The sequence below is a fragment of the Scleropages formosus genome, chromosome 18 (assembly GCF_900964775.1).
Source record: "Scleropages formosus chromosome 18, fSclFor1.1, whole genome shotgun sequence".
NCBI lineage: Eukaryota > Metazoa > Chordata > Actinopteri > Osteoglossiformes > Osteoglossidae > Scleropages > Scleropages formosus.
In genome coordinates, this window is record NC_041823.1 from 7,695,917 (window position 1) to 7,715,350 (window position 19,434).

Genomic DNA, 19,434 nt, shown 5'->3' on the forward strand with positions numbered 1-19,434 from the left:
TCGGAGCCGAGGCTTCGGACCCTCCGCCTCGTCCCGGCGAACAGCTTTGGGCGAACATTCTGCCAGATCTCACATTTGCAGCCATGAGTGAACAGTCTGTCTCCTGTCCTGCTGAAGGTCAGCGGTTTGTTTCGGGCTTTTTTTTTTTTTTTTTTTTTTTTTTTTTTTTTTTTTTTTTTTTTTGCATCTCGTGATCCACCGCTATCTCAAACGTGGCTGACTTTTGTAACCCTGCAACGGTGTCATTTCCCCACGTCTAATATTCACATGTATGACTGCGGTCTAAGATGGTTTCCTTGTTGAAGAAAGTGGGCCCGCGCTCTCACGCCACAGGGGTGATGTTTGCTTTTTATATGAAATATGTCTGACGTGGCTCTCGGTTATATCCGTTTTGGTGCCTGTTCTCCCCCGTGTAACTCGCATCCTCTATCGGAGTGCCCTCAGATGCTCCCGTTGTTGCATCCTCCACGAGGAGTGCTCCTTGTCAAGGTCGCAGCGCGTCATGGTGTTCTGCCGGTGGCAGCGCGGAGTGTTTGCGCAGCAGGGGGAAGATCGCGGTGGTTTTTCTTCTCCGGGTCCGCTCGTGAAAACTTTATGCGCCGGTGTCAAGGAACGCGTTTCACCTTCAAGGAAAGATTTTAAATGAAAATGGAAAGAATAGTTAAGCACTTTGCCTGGAGGATAATGAGGTCTGGAACTGATTGTGAACCCCCCCCCCGCCACCTCCACCGGCTGCTTCTTCTGTCCTGTACCTGGGGATGCCATCTGCCGTTGACACGCGGCCCATCCCAGCGAGCGTTGGGACCGAGGAAGCGAGACCCTCATCGCTTGCGAGACCCAGTGAGGAGCCACGGTGGCTTTGGGTCCAACTTTGTTTTTAAACAAAGTCCCTGCTAGAAATCCAAACAGATGTTAAGTCCCATTTAGTCTGAATGCTCTGTAGTTTTGAGGTTTATTTTAATTTCTGAACAATTAAAAAAAATCTTTGCCAAGTAGTTTGTTCCAAACGATTGACTCAAGTAGGCCACTCGTGAGATAGATACTTTGTTTTTGACCACTAATTATTATAATTGACCTCCCTTGGCTTGTTCAAAATTTTTTCCAGCTGACACCATCAAGCTTTTAAACCCCCCCCATGCACAAAACTGCTCTTAAGTCTGAGAACAGTTTCCCTGTTGGGTCCCCTAGCTCTGCTGTGATTTTGAAATCCGTGGCAATACCACGCGCCATATTCGCTTACGAGTTGCGGAGAAGACCGGCACGTCGGGACACGCTGTCCACGCGAAGGCTTCGCGGGAGGGGCGGGACAAGCGTTCCGGAGCGAACTCGGCACGTGGGCCGTCGATCGCCCCACCCCGTCGCGTGCCGATCCGGATCCGTATCTCGGTCGCAGATACGCCAGCGCGACCGGAAAAACTGGCACGCGTGCAGCCCTTTCGAGGCGGTTTGGGTCTGTCGCTTGTAGTTGTGCAAGGGCTTGAGGACGTGGGCTTGTACACCTACGCTTGCTGCGGCAGATCCCAGGAAGGCGCCCTTTCTTAGCTATGTAGCTGGGGGAGGAGGGGTCGAGGTTTACGACGCACTTGCAAAACCTCGGGGCTTCCGGATGCGGTTCCCCAAACGGCCTGCCGAATCATCTGGAAAAGTTGTATCTGTAACTCGCTTTGAATAGCGCAAGTATTATAATAATAAATTGAAGGATTAGGCAGGTAATAAAGCGTGCTGTTTACGAGACTGATTTATAACGAAAGTGATGATACTGGATGTGCTCAGAGGTCAGAGCAAGTATAAAGAAGTCTGTTAATGTGGTTAACGGATGAACAATAACGATGTTAATAATTAGCCTCGTCCACTTGAACTCAGGACTTCTGCCAACTGTCGACAAGTGCAATAAGGAAGCATAGGGTAAAGTGTGGTACGCTGCTTGTTTGTCGCTTTTCCTCTTTTGGTGCGAAGGCCTTGTCTCGGGAGGTCAATGTAATGGAGCGTCCGTGGGAAACGGTGGCACGCGGGGGTGGAGAAGCCGCTTGTGGGGGAAGTTCCTTCCTCGCCGATGTCGCGTCTCGACGCTTCCGCGCTCTTGGGGCCGGTTACTATCGGGTTCCGGGCTCGCGCGTCTTTCACCGACGCGGCGGAACGAGGAAGCAAAAGGCTAGGAGGAAGAGACGCTGGCCCCGTCGAAACGTTCACTCGCACGCGGGTGTGTCTGGTGCGCGCTGCGGCGACGATCGCGTCGGCCCCGCGTTGCGTCGTTTCCAAACGAGGGCGAGGCCCGCGTTCGGACGGGACGCGTTAGGGGGTTGATTTGGTAGCGCTGACGGATCGGCGAGCCGGAGACGGATCGTCGTTCGCGGTCCGCCCCAGGGATGAACGTTAATTACAGCTAAGAGGCGCCCCGTTCCGCCGCCCGTCTTGCGGTATCTTTCATCACCGTCTCCGCCGCCGCTCTCGGCATGTCCGGCGTGCAAATCGCACGCCGCGAGGCCGCCGTCGACGCAACCGCGGATTTCTGCTCCGATCCGGCCGACCGTCGAGCGAACGCGCTCGTCGGAATGCTCCGTCTGCGGCCCGATATGTGAAACGCCCCCCCCCTGGGATTAGTTCATCTGTTATGCCTTGGAGATGCAGGCCTTACCGCGTTCTGCCCTTGGAGGAAGGTTGTTCATCCTCCCATTAAAAAGGGGGGGGAAAAAAAGTGTCTGGAGTGTTGACTCACTCCCTGACCTGTGCATTTTTACTCTCTCTCCAGCAGTGCCAAAAGGGGGTCGGCACCTGTGTACCACAGTACATTGTCTCTAGAACCTTCGCCTTGTGAGCAGAACCTGGACGCTACTCGTTAGCCGAAGGAGTTGCTTCGGTCACGCGTGTTTAGCGCGCTAGCACGCTAACGGCTAGCCTGCGCCATACAGGCGCGCTCGCACGGACAGCCTCGTCGTCGCTCGTTTACCGCGCACCTTTCTCGCCGTTGAAGCGGGACGCTCGCTTTCAAAGTGAGATCGTGTTAATGGAAAGCGGCACGCGATTCCCTGGGACGGTGGCCTGGTTCCTTTGCGAGTGCAGAGACCGCATTGTCCTGGCAGAGGAACCTGTAAAATGGGCTTCCTCGACGCGGCGGCGTGACTCTGAGCCGTCGGAGCTCAAATTTCAGACTCGTTGGCCGAAAGTGACGTTTCGCTTAAATAATTTTAAAATGGATAGTGTGGCGCTTGGGGTCGCTGCCTGGTACTGGGTTCAGATCTGACCGTCTGCTGTAATACCCTTCATTAAGCTACTTACCCTGAACTGATAGTTAAAGGGGTAAATCGTAGTAAATGGCTTAGTTGAAAAACGTAGTTTGCAGTTTGAGATCTTTTTTCATCATTTTTATTAAGTAATTTAGATACATGCTTTTTTCCCAAAGCGATTTACAGTGTGAACATACAAGTATTTATCCATTCATGCAGTTGGCTAATTTTATTAGCGCAGTTTAGGCTACGTATCTTACTCAAGGGTACTACAGCACGGTGGCACAACGAGCAGCGCTGCTGTCTCTCAGCGCCTGGGTGGTGCAAGAGAACGTGGGTTCGATCCCTGCTCAGTCTGTGTGGAGTTGCATGTTCTCCCTGTATCTGCATGAGTTTCCTTCGGGTGCTCTGGTTTCCTCCCACAATCCAAAGATATGCTGCTCAGGTTCTCCCATAGTGTGTGAGTGACAGAGTGTGTTTCACTGATGTATGGATGAGTGACCCAGTGTAAGTAGTGTATCTATCAGTGTAAGTCACTGCGGTGAATAAGGTGTGTGGGCTGGTAACACTACGTAGAGTTCAATGGAAATCACTTTGGAGAAAAGTGTCTGCTACGTGAATACATGTAAACCTGGGCCTGACCTTCGGGTCTAAAGGAAGCAGCTCTAACCGCTATGTTTCCAGCTGTCCCCTGATGGGCCTCGAACGAGAGAGGTCTGACTGGTGCGATGGTGGTTCTTCCCACACTTTGTTTGGTTTGAATACAGACTCTGCGGTGTGTGGGCTTGCAGGTTATTTGTCATCGAGGGCACGGGCGGACATTTATTGCCCACGCGGTTTTCGAGGCGTGTGTGACGTGTAGTACGTGTCTGTCCTTAAACCGCTTCGGCACGCAAGGGGTCGAATTCCACTTTACCCGAGGACTGCTCATACTCATCAAAACACTTTTATTGGTGTCGAGGCAGATTAAGTAGCAGCAACTTGCATTTCGGCAAGACTGGATGATAAGACCTGCCGGGCTGGTAGCATTAGAAATTAATCTCGATTTTTACGTTACCGGCATTACCTGTTCGCTTTGTTTGGGTTTGTTGGTGACGGATGAAGTGCGGCCTATTAAGTTCCATCAAGACGTTATGTTCTGCATGCAGCCGACGGCGGTTTCGCTGACGCATTGTATACCTTTTATTGAAACAACGCGGGAATGTAAACTGGCTTTTGGCCAGTTCGGTCACCACTGTGAAACGGTGTAAGAATCTGTCCGGGGTACGATATGTCAATTCTGCATTCTTCCGTTTTGCAGGAACCTCCGATCCGACCGATAGGTTGCGGCACGGCCCGTCCATAGGCGAGGTCCTCGCTTGTGATGTCACGGTATCGGTGCGTCAAGCGGGAAGGACGATGACATGCTGTGGCCAGGTTTAATTAAAGTGTTACGGTGCTTCTGAGCTAATATAATCTAATAAGGTGTCCGAACGCAGACCAAACCGCAGGGGGCCTTTTGTGCCCTGGGATTTTAAATTGCGGCTTTGGTTGCAGATTAACGATTAACGAGGGGCAGTAATGGAGCGGTGATGGATGCACTGGCCAGCTCACTTGAGCCGTGTCCTCTGTGTGTGTGCCCAATTAAAAGGCAGTGTCGCCATGGCAGCGCAAGAACACAAATGCGCTCTACCCTGCTGGGTCAGTTTACAGACCCCCCCCCCACAGTCCTCCTTCACCATTCTTTCATTTGTTTGTTCAAACCCGAGAGGCATTCTTTACTTGCTGTGCCCTGGTAGCCTCGAAGAGTGGACTGCTGCCTGTCACTCATGTACCATGATGGGCTGTGGTGCTCCTCTTCCTTTCCTATTGGCTGAGAATTGGCATGACGGGGACAATCAGTTTGATTGACAAGTGGGGGGAGCGCTTCGGAGTTAAGAGCAGCCAAGTCGAAGTAAATCGTTTGGCCGCAACAAAGTAAGTATCTGACAGTTATGGGGAAGGAGAAAACAAGTAGCTGGACGTATCCAGTAATGACATTTGTGATCTGATTGGATGCAGTGATTGAAAGGGGTTGGGGTGTTATCGGGCAGCATGGTGGCGCAGCGGGTAGTACGGGTGCCTCGCAGCTCCTGGACTCCTCATTTGGGGGTTCACATCCAATGCAGTCTGTGTAGAGTTTGCATGGGTTTTCTCCACAGTCCTCGTTTCACGTGAACTGAGGAAGCCAACTTTCCAGCTCTGTGAGAGTGTGTGTCACCTTGCTGTGCTGTATAAATGGATGCAGGACTGTAGGGAGTTGAGTGCAGCGTGTCTGGCGTAAGTCACCTTGGATAAAGTTGCCGGTGAAATCCTAGAAAATAATCAGTGTCACTTTAGAGAAGAGCATCTTTCAAATTAATACATGTAAATTTAGCGTTAATCGGGTTTTCAGGGATGAGGTCCGCCCCTTGTGCGTCCTGTTTCTGCTCTGTCACAGAGGCCCGTGAACTTTGTCCTTCACAGGTGCGCGCACACATCTCGCCACTCGTCGTGTTCCATATTCAGCAGCGCATGCCTGCAGACCACCACGTCGTTTGTTTGAGACCCAGCTGCCTTCTTTTTGGCATCCCGTCCAGTTGGTCATCAGCTGTTCGACCCCTCTCCTTGGTTGTCTGGAGGCTGGAGGGGGATGTCCGGACAGGTGGAATCGCAGCGCCCCGCCGCACCCGAGCCGACCCGGTCGGTCCCGGAGCCGGCCGAGACGTACCGGGCGGTCGCCCTCAGGGATGTCCCGTCCCTCTTCGAGGAGGGAAACGGCTGCTTGTTGCCCAGTTGAAACGTGATCTCGATGTATCGCAGATCGGCCGCGTGGATGTGGTCGGCTGCGAGTGTAAACTGTATCCGGGCAGAGTGGTTTCGATCGCTCCGACTTTAATTTTGACAGTCTCTCATACTTGTCAAGAAAGTTTAATCCTCTCAACGTGGTCTGGAAAAAAAAAAAAAAACCATTATATAACCACTGAGGTGAAGTAGGCCCTCTAAGTTCAAAATGCTACATTCTTTCCTCACACACACACGCGCGCATTTTCTGAACCGCTTGTCCCATACAGGGTCGCGAGGACCCAGAGCCTACCCGACAACTCAGGGCGTAAGGCTAGAGAGGGAGGGGACACGCCCGGGACGGGACGCCAGTCCGTCGCAAGGCACCCCAAGAGGGACTCCAACCCCAGACCCACCGGAGAGCAGGATCCGGTCCAACCCGCTGCGCCACAACGACCCCCCCTCTCCGAACACACCAAGAAACATAGATTTTAGCATCATGCTTTGCTTAGTATTTATTAAAGGTAGTTTTTCCCCAGCAGAGTATTAGGGATTTTGATTACATTTCTTACTTGCAGGTTAACAAATGGAAAATGTGAAATCCGTAGGTGGCTAAATTGATTAATCTGGCGTTTCCTCCAAAGGAACCATTAGGTTTGTGCGCTGCGATGATTTAACCATTTGTACAGCTGGATACTTGTTAGTGTTTCAGATCGGGGTAAGTCTGTTGTGTGGGGCCTTGCAGCAGAAGCAGGACTCAGACCCAGGACCATGGATTGCAAGGTAAAGGTTTGAACTTGGGGCATGCTGCGAGATGCACCCATTTGGTATCCAAGAATTCGACTTTGTGAGAAGTTTTATTTAAAACCCCTGTTTCTTCTTATGTTCACGTTTGTTTAGCAGATGCTTTTCTCCAAAGCGACTGGTTAGAGCTGCTTCCCTTAGACCCAAAGGTTAGACCAAGGTTTACATTTATTCACGTAGCAGACACTTTTCTCCAAAGCGACTTCCAATAAACTCTATGTAGTGTTATCAGCCCACACGTTATTCACCGCGGTGACTTACACTGCTAGATACACTACTTACACTGGGTCACTCATCCATACATCAGTGGAACACACTGTCACACACACACACACACACTATGAGGGAACCTGAGCAGCATGTGTTTGGAGTGTGGGAGGAAACCAGAGCACCCAGAGGAACCCCACACAGGCATGGGGAGAACATGCAAACATGAAAACTCCACACAGACCCACGTCCTCTCGCATGAGCCAGGCGCTGTGAGACAGCAGCTGTACTCCGTGCCACCCCCCAAGGCATTTCTTTGTGTTTTTGGGGAATGAATTTGGATTGCGGGCGCGTCCTGTGGGGCACAACACTAGTGTCTCTGTCACAGTTGTAGTTTGGTTCATGGAGCATTAAGTTCTCAGCCTCCGTTACCCTTGTTTGATAGTTTCACCCGTTATCTTGGTAATTATGGTCCCCATTCGGACTGTCCAGACGATGTCGACTCGTTCATTGTGAATTCACTTGCATTGTTTTCATTGATTATCTTTTGTTTTTCCTGTTGCTTTGTGTAAAAGTTAAATTGGTACATAAACTGTGAATATCATATGTTTTGTTTGAGCATTTATCTGTGCAGCGTGTAATAGCTGCAGAAAAGCTGAACAAGTTCATATAGACACCCACAGTTAGACGGAGTAGTCAATGAAGAGGGAACTGCCTTATGTTGTATGATAACTAATGTTTACAGACAAAATTGTGTACAATTGGCTCTGGTGGTAATTTTGCATACATTGGTTTAAATTTTAGGGCTCAGAAATGCAATTTTATTTATGTATATTTTTTTTTTTTTTTTTTACAGGGGAAAAATTTTAAGTAATTGGGCCAACTGAAAGAGTAGTGGTTAGAGCTACTGCCTTCAAACCCAAAGGTTGCAGGTTTGATTTTTTTTTATTTATTTTTTTTTAATTTAAAAAAACATTTTTTTTTTTTTTTTTTTTTTTTCTCTCTCACCCTCCAGCTATAGTACCCTTGAGCAAGCTGCTTACCCTGTGTTGCTCTGTTAAAATGGTCCAGGTGTCTAAACTAGGTAAATTGTAAGTTTACCACTGTAAGTCTCTTTGGAGAAAAGCATCTGCTAAATGAATAAATGTTATGTCTGAGTTATGAGAATTGACCTTTAAAAGGATTTTCGGGGACAAGTTACCTTTATTAGGTTGGTTAAGACTGTATGCTGCCCCATAGCTGTCCTTCCTTGCCTGCCCATCTTCGCTCGTTGTTGGAATTTCTCTCGTCCAAGCTTCGTGGCTCCCAAAGCCGAGCCTCCGAACTGTCCTGCTCTGTTGGCGACGCTCCTGTGTTCCAATCCTCCAACGTGGAGAACGGGAGCAAACCAATTCTCTTGGCTGCATAAGAGGATGGGGGAGGGAGGGGGGGGGGCACACTGAGGCTGTAATTGGAGTTAAATGAACATGGGTGCCTCCAGGGCATATGTAACCTAATTTGTTATGGCTGTCGGAACGATCGTGTCACGACTGTCTGCTTTTGGAACGGGAGGAAGAACAAAACAAAACGGCACGGCAGATGACTCGTGCGTGTCTGCGGCTCCACGTGCGTTCTTTTGGAGCAGGAAACGCAGGTTCTTTCAACACTTCTCCGTGCGTGTCACTGTTCTCTATTTGTCAACGTCGTGGAGCCGTTGGCGTCTTCGCCGATCGCCCTGTTGTATGTCGGGACACCAAATTACATGCTACGTCGTTGCTTTTTGCATACCATATTTGGGATGGTTGTTTGCTTACCTTTAACTGTGTTTTTAACCCTTCTACAAAGCGACTCAACGTTAAGCTACTGTATTCGGCTTAACCGTTTATAAAAGTTGGGTCATTTTTATTGGAGCGATTCGGCATCGGTACTTTGATCAAGGGTAGCAGAGCAGGAGTGGGGATTCAAACCCAAGTCATTCAGCTGCAAGGAGACGGCTCTAACCAATACGCTGCCTATGTGGAAATGACGATCAACCCGTTCGCCCGTTTTGGACGTAAACGCACTTTGAGTTTCCATGAGGGGAAGGTGTGCTGCCATAACTTCTGCCACTATCGGATCGGTCCATCGGCATAGCTCCGCTCTTGTCTGCGGTCAAACAGGTTGTGCCTGCAAGGTTATGCTGGTTGAGTGCGGGATTTTTTTTTGAAGGTGAGACTGTGTAGGCTGGGAGAGCTCCTTGCTTCAGCTGTGTTGCCGTGTCAGGGGACTCGCGGCCTTGTCGGAGACCTGCACTTATACAGCCTGGGTGCGTTTTTGTAATACCCTTTGGCTTTCTTCTTCTAATTGGACTCAAATCATGTGTGCTGCAATGCGGTAGTTCTTTAATACTCAGCCTGTGGGAGTAGGTACTTGCAATATGGCAAAAAGCAGAGGAATGTGGAGCGGTAAAACCACAGTCCTTTGAGTAGCCAAGATCTCGTTTGTGTGGCATAACCTGAGACCCAGTGGCAAGTGAAGACATGGGGGGCCCTACCAAGGGGTGTGTGTTTTAACACCGTGGTGCCCGGTCCTTCAACGAGGCAGTTTATTTCACGCTCAAACGCCACCTTTGGTAAAATACAGGGATGGTGGAGAACCATCACGATGGGGAACAAAATGTTCATAAGATGGGGAGGAAAGCATTGCTATGAACGCAGAGGCGCGAAACGCAGGCGGTGCTACAGCTCTGGTTATGTTGGGTAAGTTTTGTTCCGAGACGAATGTTCCGGAGACGCCGCTCATCTCCCGCTTTCTCATCCGCCTGCCAGGCCGGTTGTCCGAAGCAGGTCTCGCTTTTGGTCTTCTGACGTCTCGACCTCTAGCAAAAGTGGCATTCCCCAGCGGAGAGGGACGGCTCCGTTGCTATGAGACGACTCATTTCTTGACCCCTTAAAATAAGGGTCACAGCTGCGAAGGAACAGTTGCGGCTGCATGTTGTAGACGACATAAGTCATTGATGGTCAGGTGGCCAAATTTGTAGCTTGTCTCACCAGCGTCCCTGCATGGGAGGTCTTCGTCAGCCTTTTCCCCTCCTGTCGGGTCCCATTGCGAACGGCCCCCGTTGACCGGCCCGCGCGGTGAAACAAGTCTTCACGCGTTTCGCCTAATTGTTAATTTCCTCCATTGTTTCAAAGACTGAATTTGAAAATCGAAACCTTACATCCGTAATGGCCTGGCCCGCGAATCTGACGGAGATCTAAATGTGGCGTAATTGGATTGTGACGGTCTAACATGGTGACAACCTGCTGCCTTAGCCCCTAACCGATATCGAAAACTTGTAGATAATTATGCGGACGCCTATCTGTTGACCTGTGGCCAAGCAGGAATGTATTCGCAGCTAAATGTGCCGGTAAGCGCTAAATCAGATTTCGAAGTTTAATAATCCGTTTCCGGCTTCTCTGAGCGGTGTCCCGCGACGGGGCGGTTCCGCTCGCTCGGCTTCGGGTTTCGCACGCAAGTCTGGGATCGGCCCGAGCGCCAGCGGCGGCAGATGTGCGGTCCTGGTTATTTCGGGCCGTGCCCTTGTCCTAGTTGTGACGTGCAGCGTCCCTAGAGACGCCCATCGCTTTCATGCGCTTGTCAAATTGTTTGAATGTCAGCCGGCCGCCCCTCCCAGCCCACCCCTGCTCTGCCACACTGTACTGCGGTGAGTGAATCGACGCTCCGGAGACGTGTAGCAAATTTTTTTTTTTTTTTTTTTTTTTTTTTTTTTGCGATCTGCCTTAATCCAAGACACGGGAAGGTGAGATTACGGTGCTGACAGGTTGAGCGGATTCACGATGCGGGATCTTCAAAGTCCCATCGTCCTCGTTCGAAGCACGTGGGCAGGAACGCGGGGGCGACGTACGTAAAACGCACCAACCCGATCAGATGTACGCGTTTCTGGAGCGCGGCTCTCTGCGCGTGGTGGGCAGCAGCAGCTGCCATGCACCAGTTGCTCTGCGCGGCATAGCAAGGGGATCGCGTTCCGCCGCGTGCCCAGGGGCCCCGGGAACCAAGCATAGCAGGTTTCTGGTTAGTCACGAGGCCGACTTGTTCTTGACGGACATCTCTTGTGACCGGTCGCCGCGGAGGGTCTGAAGGGGACGGGGGTCTGTCCAGTCTCTTGAATCCCGATGGCATCGTCGGCATCTGTTAGGCTGGGTCATGTAGCGGTCCAAAAAGCGGTTATAAAATCAGGTCTGGTCTAAGAATAGAGTCCCGCGGTGGTTGCGGTGGGCTTTACCAACCGGGTTCATGATTGACGTGAGGAAAACATGGCAGGTACCTGCACTAAAAACCTAGAAGTTATGTTGGCACGGTGATGCAGCGAGTAGCGCTGTTGTCTCACAGCACTTGGGTGGTGCGAGAGGATGTGGGTTCGATCCCCGCTCGGTCTGTGTGGAGTTTGCATGTTCTCCCTGTGTCTGTGTGGGGTTTTCTGCAGGTGCTCTGGTTTCCTCCCACAGTCCAAAGACATGCTGTTCAGGTTCACCCATGGTGTGAGTGACAGAGTGCATTTGTGTTCCACTGATGCATGGATGAGTGACCCATTGTAAGTAGTGTATCTAGCAGTGTAAGTCACCTTGGTGAATGGGGTGTGTGGGCTGATAACACTACATAGAGTTCATTGTAAGTCAATTTGGAGAAAAGCATCTGCCGAGTGAATAAATGTAAATGTCCTTGTGAGCTTTCAGAGCTCCCGTGATCAAATGGCATTGTAATAATCTCTGACTGGAACTCCTGGGGTGGATTTATAATAAGTGACCTTAACTGTTCTTGGTAAAAGCATCTCATGTGATCTTTTTAAAAAAGCCATGTATGGTCACTTGTTTAAAATTTATGCTGTCTTTGGTTGCCACTTTTGAGCTTTATTGCCTTTCGAATGCATAACCAGGCAATAATTCCACAAAACAACCAGTATTTGCTGCCTCCTGTCCTAGTTTGAGGCTCACACTTAAATTTTAACTTTTTTTTTTTTTTTTGGGTTCTTTTCCTGCCCCCCCCCCCCCCCCCCCCCCCAATACCTTCGTTCTGGAATTTAAAGTCAACACTAGTCTTCCCAGATGTCCTGTTAATTATTGACCGAAATATTCAGAGCTTGCAGCGAAGAGAGAAACTTCGGAGTTTCCGTAGGACTTTACCCAGTATGGTGTTGCAACTTTACTGAATTTGCCCAGTGACATAAATATCTGGAGTGTGGAGGTTGCCTTTCCATCCTCGCACCTTAGTCCTTTTGTTAGAAATTAGTCTGATCTCAGGTTTACTTTTTATATATATATCTTTTTTTTTTTTTTGGCTGGCTCTTTGTCCAAAACAGCTTATAACACTAAACTTCTCACATTTATTTATTTTTGGTACAGCAGGGTACTTTTTACTGAGGAAATTCAGGGTAAGTACCTAGGGTAGGAGGAGGGATTTGAACCCGTCTCCTCTCGCTGCAAGGCGACGGCCGTAAACACTGCGCCACCTGCTGCGTGTTATCAGTTCAGAGTTTCAAAGCCAAAGACCACAGGTCAAACATGGGTTCGACAGCAGAGGTAACAGCGCAGGGTTTGAAACCATCAACAAACTCTCTTAAGCTGCCTGTAAAGTCTAAACATTTACGTCTTTGTTTATGGCCTTTCGAACATTAACGTTTGGATAACTGAAAGGCACATAAAGGGTTTTTTTTTTTTAATATTTAATGGTAAATCATTTACATTCCAGCTGTCTTGATAATATTTCAAATAACCAGGTGGAAATTAGTGTAACTTTTTTCCCTTTTTTTAAAAGAAGCTACTGATTGTGTCACTTGGCTACATACTGCTGGGTTTGGCTGGGTAGGAGTCAGACATTGTCAGAACATGTTACGACCTTTAGGAACATAAGGTCTTGAGTATTGCTCCTGTCCTCTGGTTTTATGGCCTGTGCCTACGCAAAATTCATTACTTGTTGCTGCTTATTAATCCCGATTTGTAGGGCACTGAGAACAACGTGAAGTTTGCGAAGGATGTTGGGACTGGAGCCCTAGAAATAGATTGGTTACATAAATCTGAAATCAGTTCCGTTCCCTCTGTTGGTAAATTTCAGTGAAGGTATTGCTTAAAATTGTATCCTAATACATGGACAGGAATGTCTGTGTTTGGTTATTGATCAGAATTTTTTTTTTTTTTAAAACTGAAGTTAAAGATTTGGCCCAGGGGGGGGGGAGGAGTGTCTTGTCAAATCTGTCCTAACAGGAGTGGTTTGGACATATCCAGGCTTCGGCGGTGAGCGCAGCGTGCGAGCAGACTGGAGGAGCACAGTTCCGGCAACCTGCTGTCTCTCCGCGCACCCCCGTGCCCGATGTCCTTTCCGCTCGCATCGACTTGATGGCGTGACACGCAGAAGCCCTCCGGGAGGGGCGGCCGGCGAACGCGCGGACTCCGCGTTGGTGCCTCCGCGGGCTTCCGTGCGCTCTGCTGAGAGGGGAGTGAGGCTGTCTGTCGCGTCAGAGGCCCGGGAATTGGAGCCTCGTTGAGGATTAAAGACCGGTGTCCGCTCGCTGAAGGGACGTGTCGGTTTCCAGACACGTCAGACTCCTTTAATTATTTCATTGATCTTTCCCACTTCTGTTAGTTTTGCTCTGCCATAGTCACTTTGTGTGTGTGTGTGTGTGTGTGTGTGTGTGTGTGTGTGTGTACGCACACATTGACATGCGCTCTCCCACCTTCAGTCCCACATTTCCCAGTTTATTATGTATATTGAAATATTGTCACGTCAAATACGCTGTCCAGTAACATTCCATCGTGGGTCCAAAAAGCGCATAAATTACATTAGAAATTCTTCATTTACGTGAAGCATCTCCATGTGTTCGGCTGTATGGAAAATTTGTGGGGATCACATTCGCTCGAAGCTGGAAACGAGAACAGCAGTTATGGGGAAACTGTTACTCGGGTGTCGGCTTTCAAAAACATGTCAGTCAAGTGTGTTTCTTTCCCAGGAAATGAATGATCGGTTTATTAAAAAAAAAAAGGTGAGTGTGAGTGAGTGAGTTTCGGCTAGGTTGGCACAGAACTAGTCTCTGCACCGTCTTGTCCTGAGGCTCTCAAAGCGCCGAGACCCCCCCCCCCCCCCCCCCGCCCATCTGAGGAAGAGAGCAGCAGTGAGGATAGAGTGTGGCAGGGGGAGAGCAGCAGTACTGCAATGCAGTAATAATGACGGGCGCCCGCGTCACGGCTATTAATAATGACTGCTCCTCCGCACGTGAACCGTCCGGGCACCCGGAGCCCAGGCGTTTATAGGCACGGGGTCAGGGGTTCAAAGCTTTGCGTCCCGGAGGCCGGATTCGAACGGGAGACGTGGGATGCTGCCATGTTTAGGCATGATTTGCGGAGGAAAAGGAAGTTTTGTTTTTCGTTTGCGGGGTTGCCAACTCCTGCCCACTGCGAGGTTCAGGCGTCGCCGACACGATGCCCGTCCTTGCCAGATAGTGTCATTGGGGAACCCTGCCGCTGCTCTTTCCAAGCGGACGCGTCAGATCTCCACGCGGTACCGGGGAGACCAGTCCGGAGAGCTACGGCGCATCCTCGTATACCGCAGCCGTCTCCACGGCAACCGCCAATCGGCAGAAGGCGGCGTCGAAGCCTGGCTCCGTGCTGCGATCTCGTCTGAGGCTGCGACGCCTCAGCTTGCCATAGACGTAGAGAAAACAAAAGCGAATTTCTCCGTAGTCTCGTCTCTCCTCCACCGAGGCTCAGATGATGGCGCTATTGAATTACCTGCGTATTTCGGAGAGCGATGGACCGCGGTGCTTTGGGAAGCTGCGCCTGTCTGCTTCAGATGCTTTTTTTTTTTTTTTTTTTTTTCCTCGTAGCTTTTGCTGGGCCCTCAGGCCGCCCTGCAGAATCGAGTGGGCGTTTCCAGGCCAGCGACAGAGCTGGGGTCCGGGGGCCTGCGGAGTTGACAGGCGGGAGCGCCAACCGTCGCCTCTCATAAAGGCCACGAGAGCTTAGTCACTCTGATGCTTAGCAGGCACTTTTATCCCAAGCAACGTGTGCAGCTTGGATTTTTCTAATTTATTATTTATTCATTTCACTGAGGCTTTTCCCCAAAGTAGCTTGCAGTATTAAGTTTGCACACTAAGCTACTTAGCTGTTCAATGGACAAATAAATTCTGAGTAATTTTCCACTCTCTGAGTTCAGGGTATGTACCTTGGTAAAAGAGGGGGATTCGAACCCGAGCGGAAGGTGATGGTGTGTAGCTGTTTTCATAGGAAGAGTTCAGTTTGCACTTTGCTTTCAGGGACGCAGCAGCAACCCACAGCGGGACCCGATACTGCCATCTCGCAACTCTAGTTCCTCGAACCTGACGCCACCTGCTGTCTACCGCATTAGTCAGTCAAGGCTTCCAGTACTTTGTCTTCTAGATGCTGCTCTCCCTTCATTTCCGGAAGGTTCTGTTGCCTGCAAAGAGCAGCGCCTGTCACCGCACGGGGTTCGAACGTAGCGGGCGCCTGTCTCTCCACCGCCGTCTCTGAATGAGGCTCGCGTCCTCAGCCACGAGAGGAAGGAGAGCGGAAGGAACCATTATGTCGGCCACATCCGAGAATTCCTGTTTTTGCAGGCTCGGTTTTCTGAAAGCTCCCTCTTTTTCTTGTCTGATTATTACCAGGTATGGTAATATTGGTAGTAACCGTATGACCCCAGGCCCGCCCCCCTTCCCTTTGGATGGCGATGCGCAAAGCGAAAATGCATTTTTCCGGTTTGGATGGAGAACAAAAGACCACTTTATATACTCTGGCTCTAAAGCAGAACAAAAACCATGAAATGAAAGCGGAACTCTGAGCCGCTCCTGGGTTGGGTGGGTCTGGTCCAGTTGACCGCACAGCTCAGGAAACTATTTCTCCAAACCTCCGCACAAAGATCATCCCCCATACCTGAAAGGACCATCCTCTGGAAAGCGGATCCGGCCCCCGTCTCAACCCTGGGAGCAGGGAGAAAAGGCCCCCTGGGGGCACTGTAACCCAAGGCTGGTGGCGGGTATTTGGTGACCACCGCCAGCATGGTTCTCTTACTCGGTTTGCGGGGCCCCTTTAGCAGTCGCTCAACCTTGACCCACGGCAGTGGAAAAAGCCTGACAAAGGCAGGGCGGAGATGGGGGAGGGGAGGAATCGACTGTCTCCTGCTTCTGTGCTCGTCCTTCGGGAAGAGTTAACGTTCGTGGCGATAAGAGCTGGTGTGATGTTTCGCCGCGTGTTTAAAAATGTAGAGCGCCTTCATTTGCCTGCGTTGACGGACATGATTATCTCGTAGGAGGAGCCGGCGACACGCCGGGCGCTCTCACGGAGAGCGGCCTGAAAAAGGAGACCTTCCTTTGCGCCTGGGAGCCGTGCGAGGATCTAATGTAAGAAAAAATGTAACGGTGCGGTGCTGTCGGCGGACAGTGGTCCTCGTTCCCATCCCGTAGTGCACTCCCACACGTGCTCAGCCTGGATGGGTCAGTCTCCACCAAAAGGCTGCAGCGCTGAGATGGAAGGCTGGACTGGAGGCAGCCCAGGTGTTTAAGTGCATCATGGTTGCTTCCCGTGAAACCATACCCACAATGCATTTTGGTTCCAAATGCCCAGTACAAGCGATGTGTGCGATGAGCGGCGGGTCATGGGTGCTGAGCTTTGGAAAGGAGAACCCAGTGCCGGGTTAATGTTCACTATCCTAACGCTTTGTGTATCCTGTATGCCAAAGAGCGGAAACTGACAAACTTGCATCAAATTCCACTCTTCGTTGTTATTGTTGGCAATCTGAGAGGCTGGTGTCCCTTGCGCTCATCCTTGCGCCCAGTGCTTCTTGAGACAGGCTCTGGACCACCTTGACCTTGCATTGCATAAGTAGCTGATGGGGATGGGGAAAATAATTAATCCAAAACAATTTAGTACATTTGTGCATTAAGCTACTTACTATGACTATGGTACCAATTTACACAGCTATGTAATTTTACCCTCCCAGTTTTATTTCACTGCTTAATTGTGAAAGGAATACATGATGTAGAGCTTATTGTAAAATGGCTACATTTGTATTATGTAGAAAATTATTTTCGGGTACAGTTGCCCTGTCACGCTCCGATTGGGTCGCCTTTGTTTACGAGGCCGGAGGTGCGAAGCCTTTGTTAGCCTGACTGTCACCCCCCCCCCCCCCCCCGCACTCGCCGTTGAGGCCTCGGTTATTCATGTGTGAAGACCACGCCGGTATTGTCTGCTCGCAGGTGCCAAGATCAGGGCAGCCAAAGGGCTGGGGGGGGGCAACACCGTTGTCACCCCAATTCCACAGGGTCGAGGGCAGTAGAGGGGGCATGAGGAAACCAGTTCAACTCAGCTCCCCTGCCCCCCCCTCCCCCCCCAAGAATCCAGCACACAAAGGTGGTTTGTCACCCTCGGCTGACGCTAGAAGTCACTTTCCTTCAGCGATCCGGTTATTCACGCCCCAGCGACATCGGGAGCCTTGTTCCGGACACGGGGGCATCGAACCCGTTGTTCCCCTCCCCCACTGCCAGCTCCGACCCCAGACTCGCCCACCAGACAAAACCCCAACCCGTCAGTGTCACCGCGCTCCCGTTCCTCTCCTACTTTGCAGGGGAGCAAGGCCTCCTGTCTGGGGAGCAGCGGCACCGCAGAACGACTGCTCCGCCTTTGTCTCCCGTCACCCACGCAGAGAGCGCTTGACGGCTTATCGCACTCATCCCATTAGGATACAGTCGCCCGCTTCTTTCTCTACCTCTTCCGTTACTGTGTTTCACAGGCAATTTTGTACTCCAGTCAAAACGAGGGTGACAGAATGGTGTGTCATCAAAGCCTGATGAGCTATATTCGAGAGCACCGGGGTGGGACACGGTTCGGCATGGGGGGGGCAGTTAGTTTATCACTGCTTACACTGATTTACCCATTGATACAGATGGGCAATTTTTACAGTATCTCTTCCAGGTGTCTTCCTCAAAGCCACTACAGCAGTAGGTGAGACTTGAACCTGTGTCCTTTGAGTCCAAAGGTAGCGGCTCTAACCTGATGTTTTGTAAGATGTCTGGGAGCAGGACCCATTTCTGGAGGTTAAGGTGACACTGGCACTGGGGTTAGACCTCTTTACTAGCCCATCGGGGTCTCACAGCGGTGTGTCCACAGCAGGGCACCCCTAGGCCTCTGTGGGGTTGGGTTCAGTGCTTTTGCCCCACCCACCAACCCCATCCAGACCCGTAGCGCCTTCCATGTGAACGATGACGTCGTCAGCTCTGTTGATTCTCACTTCAGTCTGACAGTTGCACTGAGGTGGTAAAACACTATCGCTTACTTGCCCGCGTTACTTCAGCGCTGCATGTACATACTGGCTTAGTTTGTAAAAACTGGCAGCATTCTGGGAATGTTGCCATGCGAGCAGGATTAACGCAGTAGATCGCCAAATATTTTTGGAGAATAAGGTGCAATATGACCTTTATTAGGAGTAGTAATTTTGAAATGCCCTTTACTTTATCCCTTTGCTTTCTGTAAACACTGTGCTGGCAAAGACCTGTGTGTGTTGCGTGCACGTCTGTAACGCGACGGTCTCGTTTCCTTTCCAGGTGGCACCCGGGACATTGGCTCCGCCCTCACCAGGATGTGCATGCGTCACAGGAGCATCGAGGCGAAGCTGCGGCAGTTCTCAATGTAAACCCCGTGACCGCGTTCATCCCTCGTATGGCGTACATGCAGGTCCTCTAGAGTACGATGTGTGGGCTTGGCTTTGAGTTGGGGGTTCGAAGGACAGAAGGGAAATTACACACTCGCCCACTGGGGCCCTTTACTCCAATGTCAGTACACTGCCATAGGGAAGAGGATCGTGGTTGCGCTGTAAATGAGCAGTGTGAGGTGTGTGTGTGGGCTGCATCTCATTTCAGATTCTACACACACGTCCTTCAGTGGTTCCCTGTGTAACGTGAATAGTTTGGTTTTCTTCCGTTTGGATGTTATTTTTGAAATAAAGGGCGTAGATCTGCCCACTGAATTGGTTTAGCTGAAGAAAAAGGGTGGGGAAAAAACTCCTTCAGTTCATAAAGGGACACAAATGTCTTTTTCTGGTGTGTGTGTGTGTGTGTGTGTGTGTGTGTGTGTGTGTGTGTGTGTTTGTTTTAAATGTGCTGCCCTCCCGTTCCCCTCCCCCACCCCTTCGCAGGGCATTCCTGGACTGCCTGATAAACCCCCTCCAGGACCAAATAGAGGAGTGGAAGAAGGGAGCCAACACCCTGGATAAGGACCACGCTAAAGGTGGGACCTCATGGTTCACGTGTGTTGTCGGAAATGTTGCAAATCTTACAGGTCAATCGAGGCTCCCACCCTTTCACTGCAGAAGAGTTGAGTTGGAAGCAACTTCTGTAGGGCCAGCAGGTGGCGCAGTGCTTAGAGCATCCCCTTACATTATATCGTTTTACATAGAGCCA

At 50.5% G+C, this 19,434-nt stretch overlaps 1 protein-coding gene across 7 annotated transcripts in view; it reads left to right on the forward strand.

Annotated features, from left to right (window-relative positions):
* The window catches only part of LOC108940657 (protein MTSS 1-like), a 52,931-nt gene that overhangs the window by 18,010 nt on the left and 15,487 nt on the right, over positions 1-19,434 (forward strand). For all 7 annotated transcript variants that reach the window (XM_029246088.1, XM_029246086.1, XM_029246091.1 and 4 more), the window contains exons 4-5: positions 18,580-18,664; positions 19,170-19,261. In XM_029246088.1, the coding sequence (XP_029101921.1) occupies positions 18,580-18,664; positions 19,170-19,261 (177 nt within the window). The remainder of the gene's footprint in view (positions 1-18,579; positions 18,665-19,169; positions 19,262-19,434) is intronic.